Raw genomic sequence first — 16,721 nt, 5'->3', positions numbered from 1 at the left:
GGTTTACCAAAGACCCACGGAAGTCACAACATCGATACTGAGAGCAGTGCACAACCTTGCGATCTAGCGCTTGCCCCGGAGCCTCTAACTCAGAATTTGTGTGCCGCTCACGCCCTTGACCCCTGTTTCATGAAGTTGGCCACTGAATCTCTAGGTGCAAGGTGGATGAGCCTTTCCATCTCTCTCTGAACCCAGTGACCTGAGCTGACTGGTAGACCTTGAAGTATTTGGCACTCGATGATGCCGGTGCTCAGCCTCATTTGAACTCAATGACCACATTTCTTGGTTCTTGTTCCAGGATCACTAAATGATGCCTGGCAGAACCAATGCCATTTGACCTCAGCAGGCTCTCTGTGAGGGGTGACCTCCATTTTTACCTCCTAGACAGACATGCTGACTCTTTGGAAACTCTACTTTTGCCTACTTCAGTCTTATTCTTCCTGCTTACCATGCAAAGATTACCCCCGGGCAGGCAGCTTCCAAACTCCTACCACCCTAGGGGGCGCTCTTGATTCTGTGGCATTCTTCTTCTTGGACCTAAGAGAGGTCCAGCATTCAACACAGGGACCACAAGACTTGTGGAAAATTGTCTTCCTGACCCTACCTGGTGACACTACTTAACTGTTCTGTTCCCCCTCTCCACGCTCTACTTCCACACACTCTGCCTCCTTCTTCTCTGCATTCCACCGGGGAAGTCACTCATTCCCACGAAGCCACTGCAGACTCTTAAGTCTAGGATGGTACCTCCCGTCTTTCTCTTGAGCGCTATATGCCTTTCAACTCCTTCCTTTTCCAGATTTGCACAGCCATCCAAGAGTCTCTTAGTTCAGTCTTCCTATCACCTCTGTTCCACTCCACCAGGGTCAGACCCTCGGCAGCCTGCGGGCTCCCGTCATCCCCTGCTTCCATCTGTGTGTATTTACATCATCTCGGTGTCTGTTTCCAGGTAAACTGAACTATTTAACATATGCCATATAAACTTTTTGGCTCTGAATCCTCCAGAGCGGCATCTCATTTCTTGTTTTCCACACTCCCCAGCCACTAGGCTACTTACAGTTTATCCACCATTCCTCCAACGGCCACGTGTTTTCACACTTTCACCTCTGCCCGCACCATAATCTCGGGATCCATCCTATTTGCAGAATATTCAGTATTTCTCACCCTGCTAGGGACCTCATCTTTACTATCACTTGACTCTAGTATATCCGGTGCCTGAGTAGTACCTTCCATAGAAGCCTTTTGATAAATAAGGACAGAAAGTTGAGGGAGGAAACTATGGAAATAGATCTGGTAATTGCAGTCAACCATTTACTGATGACAAAGGCCATAGGAAACACCAATTCAAAACCCCAAAACCTGCATAGTCCAGGGAATTTCATGTATGGACAAAGGGTCCATCATACCTTAGTGATCTTCAAGGATAACACTGTATCTACAATGTTATAAAATCATAATAAGTGATTTTGATAGCACCGAATATTTTTGATGCTTTATAAAATTCACCGTAAGTTAATATTATGTAGGAAATATGTACAAAGTGGGATAAATGAAGCAGTTTTAGGATTGTGTCTGTAGAAGATTTTAAGGCAGTGGAACTATTCTGTCTAATACTGTGATCAATACAGGTCACTGTACAGTTCCAAACTCCCAGAACATACAATATCATTCATTATCCACTGCTCCATATGAAATTCTGCTAAGCCCCATGTTAACTGTGCTCCACGGGTAAACATTGATATAGATCCATCCATGGTGGTGCACATCAATTCTAGCATGCAAGAGGCTAGGGCAAGACAATCACAAGGAAGAGGCCATCCTGGGATACACAGAATGAAGAGGAGGAAGAAAGGAGAAAGGGGTCCATTAATTGTAACAAAATGACCAAATGGTAGGAAGTGAGGGCAGGAGATACACAGGAAAATCTGTGTCAAAAACTCTATCTGCAAATATCTTTAAAATCCTTTTTAAAAATGTATGTGTATTAGTGGTTTTGCCTGCACATATGCCCATGTACCATCTGCATGCCTGGTGCCCAGAGGCCAGAAGAGGACATCAGCTAAGTCCCTGGGATTCGGAGTTCTAGTGGTTGCAAGCTGTCATGTGGGTGCTGGGACCCAAACCCTGTTTCTCTCCCAAAACAGCAAGTGCCCATAACCACTGAGCCATCTTTCTAGTCTCTCTACACTCCCTTCGGCGAGTGAAAACTAAGCAAGGGAAAAAGTTAAGGTGAGCAGGCCCAATAGAACCTCACAGCAGCTCACACAGACTGCAGCTTGTTATTCTTTTAGAGAAACCATTGAATTTGGCAATAATTTCTAACTAACGATGGATCCCCTATACTTTGTCCCAAACAGTCCACTTTAAAAAACAATGCTAAGGAACGTTACTTATGCAAAATATAATCGTTGAAAGACTAGTTTGCACTTAGTATGTGCTCAGAGAGCATGAGAATGCCATATCAGAGAACAATCTGTGCGGCTCATTCTCTCCTTCAGCCTGTAGGTCCTGTAGGGGATTGCTCAGACTTGGCTGCAAGTGCCCTTACACACTGAGCCAGCTCACCAACCCACAAAATAATAAAAAAAAATTAGATACATCTTCGTTGATGCTAGATCGGTTCTGGGATCCTTTAAGTACAGGCTGGAGGCTAGAGAGATGGCTGAGACATCTCTCAGTACCCAGTCAAGCATCTCATAACCGTTCCTAACTCCAGTTCCAGGGAATCCAACACCCCTCTTCATACTCCAAGGGCACCTAAACTCGTGTGCACACCCTACTCCCACACCTAAATTTTTTTTAAAAAGAAAAAATTATATTTAGGTATTTCTTTCAACAGTGTGGTTAGCATGCTTTTACATATCAAAACCTAAGAAAACTTCAAATACTTTAATGTTAAAAATAAATAGTATAAAGACTGGGATTTCTGGGCTGCCTAGCAGTCCAGAGGCTCTGGGTTTAATTCCTAGCATTGAACTGACCACTTTCAGCTCAGGAACAATCAAAGGAAGACGTACATACAGGCTAAACTCATCTCTGCCGAAGCTGTGCCTTGAATCTATGCCTCTCATGAGCCCTTCTATAGTGCCCTGGAAGCCAACAGCCTCTTACTGGAACATCCCTGAAGCTCCCTCAGCTCCACACTCTAAATATATATATTTTTTAAATTTCCCAAAACTCAAGTCTAATTCTTGCTACAAGTTCAGAATAAATAATCTTGACTTTGTCATTTGGTCTTTATGTCCCCAGGTATTAGATTAAAAACAAAAAACCAGCACTGAAATGATCCTGGTTATAAATGAGGTATATTTATCTCAGCTGGGAATGGGAGGAGCCAGAAATAGCTGAGAGCCTTGGGATAGAATGAGGACCCTGCTGCAGGCAGGTCTGATTTGGGAAGGATAGCTGCTTCCATTCTAAGAGCTCAGAGCAGCTCAGGGACGACATAACCCTCCGGGTGATAGTCATCACCTTCATCCACATTGCACAATGCCCCTCCCTTGACCACTGCCCTCCATTAAACATTTGTTTAAAAATTCATTCTGACGACACACCTCAGAACACTGAGTTCCCACAAGCCCATCAGGACTCTCAGCATTCTGACAGCTCAGCTCCAGTTGAATAAGTTGAGCATTAGAGGGTTCGCTTCTCCTCTCTCCCACAGCATGCCCAGGAAAAGCAGGGTGAGATTTTGTGTAAACTTTAATCTCCGGGCCGTTAGTCCGGTTAGTTCAGGCTAGTTTAATCTGGCTCCTTGGAGAGGACGACTGGAAAGATTACACAGCAAAACAGAGCATGACTAAAAAGTCATCAGTTTGGTTTCTGATGTACTTTTTTAATTAATTAGAACATTAATAAGATAGTACTACAGAAAATACAAAATAATTAAAAGACAGCTTGTACCGTTCAGAGAAACCAACGTTCCCACTAAAATACATTTCGTAAACTAATTATTTATTTATTATTATTATAAGCTGACAGGATTTTGAACTGAGTGAGTGGCACTGCTTCCTTCTTTGAATAATGACTTACTGAGAGACTGATAAAGGTATTTTTCAAGGCACTTTCTGAAGTGTCTGAGAGGAAGGCTCTCTTCCTAGATTGATGGAACCCTTGGTGCTCTGTCCATTACTTGCTGGTCCTTCTGCCTGCAGGATCATCCTCTAGGCTTGTTAGCAAGGGGTTATTTCTCGTCTAGGCAAGCACTGGCCCTCAATACTAACTACACCTCCTCACCCTGGTGGTGGGCCTGAGAGCGCCCACACTTATACGCTCACCCTCATCACGGTGTCTCATTTCCACTGGGGCAAGAGTGACTCCAGTAGTAGGACTGGCTTTGTGGCCCTTAGAAGAGTCAGGACAAGAATTCTCCGCTTTGCCTGGATGAGCAATGTCATGATGACTGGAGGAGGGGCAGGCATGGAGGCAGATGGCCTGAGTTTGCATCCTGCTCCCCTGGAAAGGTCACTAGCTGTGATCCTGGCAAGTTAAAGGGCCTCTGTATAGCATGGCTTCTTCCCTTTTTTTAAAGGGGATAGTGACTGCATGATAGTGAGGGGCTCCAGTCCTAGGTACCTGGGAAGGGAAGATAGAACCACTTGAGTCCAAAATTTGTGACCAGCCTGGGCAACACAGTTGAGATTCTTGTCTCCAAAAGAGAGGAGAAAGAGGGAGAAAGATCAACTTGGTTTGTGGGGTTGTAATGAGGATTGAACAAACAACACAAAGAAAGCACTTTTCAAAAGTGCCCATGGGGAGCACTATATAAATGTTTAAGATTATTTAGTTATGCTAAAGAATTAACCAAGTGTCTCCCTATTAAAGACAGAGGCTATTAAAGACAGCAACCTGCTCCTGTAGCCACCACAGCCGACAAACCCTGCTGCAGAATTCCTCCCCAGTACAGAAGAGCATCCGTACTCATAGGAAGCTAGGTTTGGGTAAGGCTGCTCTACTCCAAAATGCTCCCACTGGAGACAGCAAGAACCGACCGGCTTTCCTCAGAGACCATTCGCTATCCATGGCACAGAACAGTAAAACCCCCAAGTCTTGTGAATTCGGCATCCCTACCCCTCACATCACCCTTGCTCCTTATTCCAATATGCAAGCTTTGCAGAAAAGGGCAGGTGGGATTTTGACTGTACAATATTTTCTCCAGGTTGTTTCAGACTAAGCAGATGGAACCAACCTAAAATCTTGCAGAAGCCACTAGGTTTAAGGTCTACACTCAAGTTGCAAAGTCTTGGGAACCTGTTCCAAGGGATTGGGGTTGGGGGGGATGACTCTTGATGGAAACGTTAGTCATCTGAACTAAACAACAACAAAACCAGTTGATCTTTAATCCCAGCACTCCCAGCACTCGGGAGTCAGAGGCAGGTGGATCTCTGCATTTGAGATAAGCCTGGTTTACAGAGTTCCAGGCCAGCTCCAGAGATAGGGACGGAGACCCTATCTCAAAAAAGAAAGAAAAAGAGACAATGCTGATTAATTTCCCAGCTCTGAAAAGAACGTCTTAACTTTGGAGCACATTGTACTATCTAGACACTCAGACTTTAAAAGCCTCAGAGGGCATTTATTTGCACAAATATCCACCAATGGTTTCCTTTAAAAATACACAACTAGGGCCAGATGTGGTGGTACACTTCTCTCATCCCAGCTGGTCTACACAGCTGGGCCAGCCAGGGCAACATAGTGAGAACCCTATCTTTAAAAAAGAAAGACAGAAAAGAATCACGCCCACAAAACAGCTTGCTCAAAAATAAATATATACAGTTGTTCCACACTGTGGTGTACATATGAGTAAAGACCAGGGAACCACAAGTTTGAAGCTAGCCTGAGCTGCAAGAAAGTCCTTGTTCCAAAATAACAAGCCGACCTCTCTGCTTTTGCCACATTTGATGTCTCAGAAGTCTGGTTTCCTGAAATTGAGATAGATGCAGCTTGTGGCTATTTCTAGGTCTCAGACAGGTGGTTTTCTTTGTGAACAAGCTCCCCGCCATCAGAACCTGACAGCAATAAGGGCAGCAGTTCTAGGCAGAACTGAGGCACAGCATTCATTCCCCAACTGCAGCCAGAACAGGCTCACATCATCTTTTAAACAAAATCAGGTTTGATCTAAAGTTCCCTCATACAGAAACCAAACCAAACAAGCAACAGCAAACAAACAAACAAAACAAAAACCCAATTGCCCTAGTAAAAGAGAAATATCTCTAGATATGAGTAACAGGGTAAGGGAGCTTAATGGGTTTTTTAATCTTAAAGAGTTCTTCAACTCTGACCACACCCTTGACATCTAGATTCTTCCCTCACTAGTAGAAGTCAATACCATATAAAAAATACCCCCCAAAACAATATTTAGACCATTAAAAACATTTCTACTGAGATGGGCTGGAGAGATGGCTCAGCAGTTAAAAGCATATGCTGCTCTTGCAGAGGACCCAGGTTTGGCCCCCAGCACCTACATCAGGCCCCACAACTGTCTGGAACTCCAACACCCCACGTGGTGCACATGGATAAATGCAGGCAAATCTTTAAATAATTAACGTCTATAAATAGCCCGAGATCTCTTAATCAAGCATAAACCTTATTTGTGTGCTTTTCTAGAAAAATCATTTGAACTTTGCAAAGCACTGCTGCCTTTCAGTAGGGGTGTGTGTGTGTGTGTGTGTGTGTGTGTGTGTGTGTGTGTGTATGTGTGTCTGGGACAGGGGTGGGGTGGGGGGGCAGTGTGAGGGGATGTGAGACAACAGTTTGAAACTCTGGTGCAAAGAACTTTGAGAAGTCTAAGCCTCCTTCTGAATGCACGACCTCAGGCCTCAGGTGATTCCTTTTTTTCCTTTCTGAGTCTCACCTGATCTATAGAGATAAGAACACTCCCAGCTCAAAAGACCTCAAAGCCCTTCCGGTGGGGGTGAAGGGAGAGTCCTCCACATGTGTTTTGCATGGCCTTCCTTGGGAAGCTTATAGGTAGGTACCTTCCCCCGCAGCCCAGGGATGAAGACCAGGAAAGGGGCTGCATAGATTCTTCCCGGGAAGAAATATCCCACCGTTTTAGGGCCTGTAAAGTACTGCATATTTTCAGTCTGGAGCAATCCTGTCCCAAAACTGGACCCTCAGGGATTCTAGAAGGCAAATAAGCCAGAGCAAGTGGAGCCCCAGGGAGTCCTCCCGGCCACTTACAAACAGGGTCTTCCATTTTCAGTGGTCTTTTCAAGCGGATGCTGGCGGGAACTGTCTTCTCGATGAGTTCATCAATGCTCTAAAATTTAAAAAAAAAAAAAAAAGCCAGCTGGTGAGCAGGACAGGCAGAGGTATAATGCCTGAATTAAGAGAGCCACCTCTGTTTTTCATCTTCAAAGGCTGGTAGGAACCTCATCTAAATCGTCTAATTAGGATTTCTTTTAAAGCAAAACTTCAGGCAACAGAAATCTTTTGGAGGCAAAGAAAAAAAAAAAATGATGGAGCCGGGTGGTAAACCCGCCACTCTGGGTTCGATTTTAGTCTGCAACTGAAAGCTGGCCGGATTAATGCGCTCTAAGCAGGGGGTCTTCCTCCTGCAAAATTAGGGTTCGTCTGGAGTCTGGGACATTTTTTTAAATGCACTTTTGAAGAGCGGGAATAGCAGAAAAGTTAAGGTGGGAGGAGGAGGCACCAAGATTAAGAGCTCGCTCGCACCGAGCTGGGGCCCGGGACGCCATAGGAAGGCAAGGTGGGAGTCCGGAGGCCCCGCGGGCTGAGCTCCGCGGGGTGGAGGGTGGAGGGCCTTACCGCCAGCCCCAGCGCCTGCAGCATCTCCCTCTGGTCTTTGTCTCCCGGGCCGATGTGTCTCCGAGCGAAGTCATCGTGTCTGGGCAGGAGGCGCTCCAGGAGGCGCGAGGCCCCAGCCGCGCCGCGGTCCCCGCCACCGCCACCGCCGCCGCCGCTGCTGCTGTCCCGGCCCTGCGGCGCCCAACTCAAGCCCGCGCCCCGGGCCAGGCGGTGGCCGCCCCCGACTCCGCGGCCCAGGCGCAGCCCCCATGCCCTGGCACACAGCTGCATGGACGCCGCCGCCGTCACCTCCCCAGCCCACGAGGGTCAGCAGCACTCTCCGGCCCTCCTCTGGCCCCAGTGCCCCGCGAGTGGCCGCTGAAGTCCTCGGGTCCCCTTCCCGACGACTGCGGGCAGGACGGGAGGATGGAGGCTTGCAGGCAATGAATGAGTGCAGCGAACGGCACTAACTCCGGCAAAGTTCGTCCTCCCCTGGAGGCACCTGCTCCGCACACTTTAAGCGTCGCCCGAAGGCGGGCGGTAGGATGGGGCCAGGAAGCCTTTAGCCAATGAGAGTGGATTGCGGGGCGGGGGCGAGGCAGGCCCCTCCCTTTCTCTCTCCTCTACTCCACCTCCTCCCGCTTCTGTCCGCTCTTCAGCAGCTGGGTGGAGTCCCCTGTCTGATAGCTGGGGGTCCGACGTCCCTAGTCTCGCTTCTTACAGGGGGTTCCGGATGCTGATGCGGGATTCAGGATGCTCCATGGGCTCGCTCGCTGGCAAGGTGTAGGGCCCGTTGTGGCACCGTCCGTGTAGGCAGCCCTAAAATCCATGAAGTTCCTGGACCAATCCACTGAGACAGAAGGAAGACTCCAATAGCTAGTTGAGCATTATAGGCAAATGAAGGTTCTTTAATAGTTATGAAATTCTGGGCAAAGAGCACAGCCTCTAAACCTCTTACTGACTCGTTTTAATCTTTTTTTTTTTTTTTTTTTTTGATTTTTTGAGACAGGGTTTCTCTGTGTAGCTTTGCGTCTTTCCTGGAACTCACTTGGTAGCCCAGGCTGGCCTCGAACTCACAGAGATCGGCCTGGCTCTGCCTCCCGAGTGCTGGGATTAAAGGCGTGCACCACCACCGCCCAGCTCGTTTTAATCTTTTTCTCAAAGATTTATCTTATTTTTATTTGTGTGTGTGCATGTGTGTGCGCGCACACACACACGCGTTCTCAACCCCACATGTTTGTATGTATGCACATCGTATGCTTGTGCTTTCAGAAGTTACAAGTGGGCATCGGATCCCCTCCAAGTAGAGTTGCATGCTATTGTGAGTTATCATGCGGGTGCTGATAACTCAACTCAGATCTTCTGTAAGAGCAGCGAGTGCTCTCAACGACTGAGCCATCTCTCCTGCCCCCCCTCCTTGAGATATGATATGATGGGGATCGAACCCTGGGCCTCCAATGTACTGGCAAGGGTTCTAGCACTGAACTACATACACCCCAGCACCTATCTTTATTAGGTAAATGGACCTCTCTCCCTCCATTCTTCCTCCCCTCTGCAATGGTTTGATATGCACCTATTCTTGAATTAAATCTTCCTTTACTTGAAGTACTTGAATATGCTGTTGGTATATTGAATATATTTTGTTTTCCTGAATAAAACTAAACAGATATTGTAACTCCAGTGAAAACATCTTCAGGAAACTGACTCCCAAAGACGGAAACCCGGTACTGGCTACCTGACCTTTATACATAAACTTGACAATGACTTTATAGGAAAGAGACAAGAAACAGTCTAAACTCTCAGGGGTGACTAAAGTGCCTGTTATGGCCAGGTCTTTGGTAGACCAGATAGTTGCTAAGTTAGGTCTTTCCATTGGGAAGGAAAGGTTACGGAGGGTTAAGAACAGTGAAGAATTTGTAGATTAAAATGATAGTCAGAAAACTGGAGGCTTCAATGCTCTGAAGGAATCTCTTCATTCCTGTTGCTATGGAAAATGTTTAATAAATCATTTAGGGGCTGGAGAGATGGCTCAGTGGTTAAGAGCACTGGCTGCTCCTCCAGAGATCCTGAGTTCAATTCCCGGCAACCAAGTGGTGGCTCACAACCATCTATATTGGGATCTGATATCCTCTTCTGTCTTAAAGTTGTACATACAGAGAGAGCATTCATACACATAAAATAAATAAATAAATCTTTAAAAATAAATAAATAAATCATTTAGACCCAACATTTGACCCTGTGGATTGCCAAATTTCCACACAAGCTGACTTCGTAACTTTATTTGGTCTTTTATCTGAACATTGGAATGAGGACATTTTAGTAGTTTGGGATGTAAGCGATTATTCTGAACAGCAAATTCTATAGTACTTGAGAGGTGGAGACAAGAGCTCAGGACTTCAAGGTCATCCTTGAATACATAGGGAATGTGCGTACAGCCTAGCCTGTATGAGGCCTTGCTTCACCCCCAACCTAATTTTTTTTCTTCCCTGAGTCTCCCTTGCTTGCTGAACCAGTTCCTCTTTTGTTGGCAAACTGGCCGGCCAGACCTTCCTTGAAGGTCAATATTTCGTTCATCATAAAGACATTAATGCTGCAAGGACTTGTCTACATCTCTTAGCTTCCAGACCCATAACCTAAGTCAGGTCTTAGCATACTCCAGGAAGATGAGCAAGACACCTAATGCCAGAAGCTTCTACAGGGAACAAATCACAAGGTGTTGCTCATCTGCATTATCATGACAGGATTTCTGCTTGAAATCTGACATTGAATTCTAGAGGAAGTGAAAATCGAGGTAATATGGAAATTGCTGATATGTTTGCAGCACCAGAGTTTATGTATTGTTATGTGATAATTACTATTAATTTTCAACTTAACCGAATCTAGAATCACTTGGTAAAAGAGCCTCTGGGTATGCCTGTTGTGAATAGGGTATCTTGAGATGTAAAGATCCTTATACTGTGAGTGGCTCCTATTCCCAGGGCTGGTATCCTGGACTGTATAAAATGGAGCAAGTGGTGTAAAAGCGGAGCACAAGCATGTTTGTGTCTCATTGCTCTTCTGACTGTAGACATAGTGTGACCAGCTGCTTCAAGCTCTTGATAACTTTCCCACCACGATGTGTTGTAACCTGGAACTGTGAGCCAAAGAAACCCTTTCTCCTTTATGTTTCTTCTATCAGAGTACTTCTTCACAGCGACAAGAAAAGGTGGGGTGGGGGGAGGGAAAGAGGGGGTAAGGCAGTACAAAAGCTCAAGCAGGTGGCCCTCCGTCTGCAAGGTTGGTTGGTGAAATCCAACACAAGGATTTCTCCCATAAACTGGGTTAACATACCCTGATCCTTGGTGTAGTTGAGAAGGGAGGATCCTAAACATTGATGGAAAGGAACATAAGAGTAGAAATTTCATGTACAACTCAATCTTTCAGAAGACAGTCCTGTCACCAAAGCTTCGAGAAGTCCTTTGGTAAGAGGAACACCAGTGATGTTGGAAGGTACTTGCTGTCCTCTGCAGGGGCGCTCATAGTGTGAGACGGCACTGAGGAAGTAGGTTCCTGTATTATACAGTAGAACAGTGGAATCCCAGAGTGGTAGAAGCCAGGGACAACACTAGCCAACAGAAAGGTGGGAACTTCAGCCTAACAGGCAGTGACCCCGATGATTATAGATCATAGATTATAGAGTTGTCCAGCCTACTAACAGCTTTCTTGATCTGATAAACTAAAACTGGAAAAGTCACTAAAACAGAGCCCTCACTTAAACTATGACTCAATACTTAGGTGCCTCTTAGGTGAAGAGATCTTGTAAAAGGATCCTGCTACATATATACTATACACCTTGCTTCTGTTCTCCACCAGCAGACCTATAGCCACTTACCAAAGAAACAGAAAGTATCCAGACTCTGGATGGATTATTATTACCTGGTTCTATGAAGACCCTAAGCCCTACAGATCTACAGAAACAGACCATAGTCCACAATGAGCTTTGAAAGACAGCTTACCAGTGGAGACCAATGCTTAGTTATAATTCCAGTTTATACGGGGCATGAGGTCATTACATCCATCCTTGCCATAAGAAAAGGCCAGGCATGTTTTTTTTTAATCAGTTAATTAATTAATTTTTGTGAAATGACAGCAGCAGAGATGTAACTGCTGACCCCAAGGTGACAGTATAGGACAGCATCATAGACTCTGTGATGTCAGAGTACTTATGGGTCCCAAAATATGGAATGCTTCGTGAATTTACATGTCATACTTGCACATAGGCTATGAAAACCTCTATATCTTTCAAGTTTTAGCGTATGTCCTGACATGAGAACATTATTATTACTTTTTAATTGGGGGCTGGAGATATGGATTAGCGCTGCTCTTCCAGAGGACCCTGGTTTCATTCCCAGCACCCACAATCATCTATAACTCCAGTTACAGGGGATCTGGTACTCTTTTCTGGCCTCACACAGCACCAGGCATGCACATGGTAAACAGACATACATGCAGGCAAATATCCATACACATAAAATAAAAATAAATTTTAAAAAATTGCCTGGTGTGGTGGCACATATCTTACGATATGAGGGAAATTTGCGCCCCCGCTTGGGGTTCTTAGTGTCCTTAGTTGTAGTGATAACGCCCGCGTTACCACCAACCGTTCACCATGCCTGAGCGAGGGGCAGTGGATTAAAAAATAGAGACAAAAACAGCGGGTCATTTGCCCCAGCAGAATGCTGAATGCCATTTATTGAAAGAGGGAGGAAACCTTAAATACAGGCTTACAGCACAATGGGAGAACCCCAGAGGGCAGAAGTTCACTATTGATGTTTACATTCTTGCATCTAAGCTGTTAACGCCCAATATGCAGGATACACAAACAAGGAACTTCTCTTAAGTGTTCAGGAGGGTGGATACCAACAGGGAATTAGCATAGGGAGGACATCTGGTCAAGGTCGGCAAGCAGGCAACGGCTTTACTCAATATGGGAGGAGACCAGGGCCCTACAGGTCCCCCCTTTTTACTAAAAAATGAGCTTCTGACTTAGGTTGCATGGGACGTCAGCAGGTCACCTTACCCGTCATAGAGACACCTGCCCAGGCCACACAAGTGCTCTGTCTTAGGTTGGTGAGCGGCCCCCAAGCTTTACCCGTCTCTGAATACTCATTATCATACAGGCTCAACCACGTGAGTTGTAGAGTAAACTGTTGCCGAAGATCTCAAAGTGGCACGGGCTTGCAATCTGTGCGACAAAGAAAAGACCAACAGAAGTCCTAACCCACCATAGCCAGGAGGCTAAAGGCAATTGAGCCATTCCCTCCCTTCGAGCCTTATGCAAATTGGAGTCCTCATAAGATGGTATCCCAAAAACAAATGGAACTTGAGTTTTAAATTTTACAGCTTACTGGGCTGGAGAGATGGCTCAGAGGTTAAGAACACTGACTGCTCTTCCAGAGGTCCTGAGTTCAATTCCCAGCAACCACATGGTGGCTCACAACCATCTGTAATGATATCTGGCACCCTCTTCTGGCATACATGCAGGCAGAACATTGTATGCATAATAAAAAATAAATAAAAAAATAAAAAAATAAATTTTACAGCTTACAAAGCTAATTCAAATGTATATAACTGTTAAATTAAATTTATCATGCCCAATAAAATAGAAGATTAACTAACTGTGGTAGCTACTTTTGCTGCCAGGGTCTCCATTGTGCTAGCTGTAGTAACCAATTATAAAATAGCAATCCCAGAACAACAGCAACACTTAGTAAAAGTGGTGGTGCACGCCTTTAATCCCAGCACTCGGGAGGCAGAGCCAGGTGGATCTCTGTGAGTTCGAGGCCAGCCTGGGCTACCAAGTGAGTTCCAGGAGAGGCGCAAAGCTACACAGAGAAACCCTGTCTCGAAAAACCAAAAAAAAAAAAAAAAAAAAAAAAGAATTTAAGAATGGAGTCAAGTGGAAGCGCAGGCAGTATTATTAGAGTTTGAAACCTTAAGTCAGGCAAGCTGTAAAACCTCAGTAGCTGCTTTGGGGGAGGATGGAGAGGAGGAGGGAAAAAGCCACCCAGTCTAAGGTGGTGTGGAGCTCAGATACAGGACTGACAAGCATCCACTTGGCAGGGAGGAAGCTTTAGAGAGTAAGGAAGCTCAAGATGTCAGAGAAACCCTGCTTACAGAGGGGAAAGAAGAAAAGGCAAAGTTACAACTTTACATGGCTATGGCCCACAAGCTACTGCAAAGAGCCCGTAGGGATTCTGGGGAAGCAAAGTCCAGTATCTCATTCAAGGACCAATTGTTCTGCCTATCTCTTCAGCACGTTAGGGTGAGTACACCTTCCCTGAGGGGGTCCTTAGCCAAAGTGAATCAGCTGGAATGGCAGGTCTCCACCCAGGCCAGACATTCCATTCTTCTGACCAGTTTTTCTACTCTTAAACTTCCCCCCTAAAATCATTTAGGAATCAGGTAAGAGGTCAGGACCCCCAAATATTTTTAGTGTTGTTGGTTTCTGGAAAAGATAAGTCTGCCTAGAGGTTCAAAGATATTTCTGACATTAGCTTGGGAAAAAAACGGTTACTTTTCTTTGGAGTCTTTTTACTCTGAGTAGCCAATTTCTTTCTTTTTTGTTTTTGTTTTTTGTTGTTGTTTTTCAAGACAGGGTTTCTCTGAGTAGTTTTGGTTCCTGTCTTGGATCTTGCTCTGTAGACCAGGCTGGCTTCAAACTCACAGAGTTCCGCCTGGCTCTGCCTCCCGAGTGCTGGGATTAAAGGCGTGCGCCACCACCGCCCGGCTAGTAGCCAATTTCTATCTCCTGCTGTCATCGTTTAGTCCCAGCACTCGGGAGGCGGAGGCAGGGGGACCTCTGTGAGTTCCAGGCCACCCTAGTCTCCATGGTGAATTTCAAGCCAACCAGGGCTACATAGTGATGATGCCCTGCCTCAAAAGACAACTTATTATTTGTGTGCTCATATGTCACAGCACATGTGGGGAGATCAGAGGACGACCTTATGGAGACAATTGTCTCCTTCCATCTTCCAAGGATGGAACATGAGTTGTCAGGCTTGTATAGCAAGTGTCCTTACTGGATGAGCCATCTTGGTGGCCGGAAAAACCAATTACTATTAGATAGATAGATAGATAGATAGATAGATAGATAGATAGATAGATAGATAGATAGATAGATATAGATAGATCTCCGAAAACTGAGATCTCAGAGAAAAATACACTTCAATTTTTACAAAGACTAGGCCAATCCAAAGAAATTCAGCAAGATCCACTTAATCAAAATAGAAACTTTTGGAGCTACAAACGTGTAAGAATGTATAAAAGATACTTTTGGTGAGTTTCTGGTCTGACTTGAAGGGGATGTGGTCTTGGGGTGAGGGTGAGGAGGCTCCCACACTTACAAGGGCTTAACTTCCAGGGGCCACACCAGGTTTCAGGCTGAAGATTGGAGAAATATCTCTCTGTTAACAGGAACAAATTAAGAGACCCAAGGTGAAGCATGCATGGAATGTCTACTCCATTTCCCTCTCTTTTCTTCCTTTTCCCCTCTCCTCTCCCCATCTCTCCTCTCTTCCCTTCTCTCTTCTCCTCCCCTTTTTTCTTTATCTTTTCCCTCTTCTTTTTATTTCCTCCTATTCTTCCTTCTCTCCTCTTCCTTCCTTTCCCTCCTCTTCCTCTTTTTTTTTTTTTCCTTTTTGAATAGGTTGTCATATTCCCAGTTGGCTTCCCAGTTCTGGGTGTACCCAAGACCGGCCTTGAACTCCTGATCTTCCTGCCTCCACCATCCCAACACTGGAATCACATGTGGTCCTGCATCATCACACCCAGTGTGCCAAGAACTTTCTTCATAACAAAAGCCTGCTCTCCCAAAGAAAGGACATCGCCAGAATTTTATTCAAATGGGGAAATAGAATTCCCCTCCTTCTAACCTTCCCCAGGCATAGCAGAATAAAAGGACATGATCCACAGGGCTAAGTGCTTGAGGAAAAATCAACTGTAACTCTACAGCTAGGGAAAGAGGAGGCAAAGAGTAGAAATGTTGTATCACACAGAAACACGGAGAAACGTCACAGCCCAAGACCAAGGCCTGTGAAGGCACCGATGTGATCAGAACACCACAGAACTCTCACTGTCCCCACAAATTACCTCAAGTCCAGTGAGGCTCCCATAATGGCAGCTGATGCAGAAAACCTTTCAGAATATCAAAGGAGATACACAAACAAGGTCACTAGAAGTAATGGAAGCACTTGTCATCTTTACCCGTAGAAAACTATTTTTATTTATTTATTTATTTATTCATTTATTTATTTATTTATTTATTTATTTATTTGGTTTTTCGAGACAGGGTTTCTCTGTGTAGCTTTGCGCCTTTCCTGGAACTCACTTGGTAGTCCAGGCTAGCCTCGAACTCACAGAGATCCGCCTGGCTCTGCCTCTCGAGTGCTGGGATTAAAGGCGTGTGCCACCACCACCCGGCCGTAGAAAACAAAACACAGCCTAACTTCCCAGCAACATTAAAATGAATCCTTAATCTGATTTTACATAATGTCATATACATGACGCGCGCATACACACACACACACACACACACACACACACACGTACACGCACACGCACACGCACACGCACATGCATATGTATATGGCATTGTGTATATATTAAGCATACAAGGGAATAAGAGGTCCAAAGATATACCTGGCTTTAGTTTAGAAATAAACTGGTTACTCTTCTTTGGACTCTTTTTACCCTGAACTAAGTAGCTAGTTTCTATCTTTTGTTGTCATCATTTGGTCCCAGGACTCAGGAAGCAATAACACGTATATAGCATGTGTGTATATATGTGTGTATATATGATACATAATATATTAAACATTATATACATGTTTATTATAAATAGGTACTTTTTTTAAAAATATATTTTTAGGCTGGGAGGTGGTGGCACACGCTTTTAATCCCAGCACTCGGGAGGCAGAGCCAGGTGGACCTCTGTGAGT

The 16,721-nt window shown here is 45.2% G+C and overlaps 1 protein-coding gene and 1 pseudogene across 1 annotated transcript in view; both read right to left on the bottom strand.

Moving 5' to 3' along the window:
• Positions 1-8,245, bottom strand: part of Gldc (glycine decarboxylase) — an 89,366-nt gene extending 81,121 nt beyond the window's left edge. Inside the window, exons 1-2 of the mRNA XM_059259076.1 lie at positions 7,765-8,245; positions 7,177-7,255 (exon numbers count right to left, since the gene is read on the bottom strand). Coding sequence (XP_059115059.1) covers positions 7,177-7,255; positions 7,765-8,034 — 349 coding nt within the window. The 5' untranslated portion in view covers positions 8,035-8,245. The remainder of the gene's footprint in view (positions 1-7,176; positions 7,256-7,764) is intronic.
• A 3,710-nt stretch (positions 8,246-11,955) lies between these two features.
• Positions 11,956-12,056, bottom strand: LOC131902889 (U6 spliceosomal RNA; annotated as a pseudogene).
• Between the last annotated feature and the right edge of the window lie 4,665 nt (positions 12,057-16,721).

The sequence above is a fragment of the Peromyscus eremicus genome, chromosome 1 (assembly GCF_949786415.1).
Source record: "Peromyscus eremicus chromosome 1, PerEre_H2_v1, whole genome shotgun sequence".
Taxonomy (NCBI): Eukaryota; Metazoa; Chordata; class Mammalia; order Rodentia; family Cricetidae; genus Peromyscus; species Peromyscus eremicus.
This window is presented reverse-complemented; position numbering and strand designations above follow the sequence as displayed.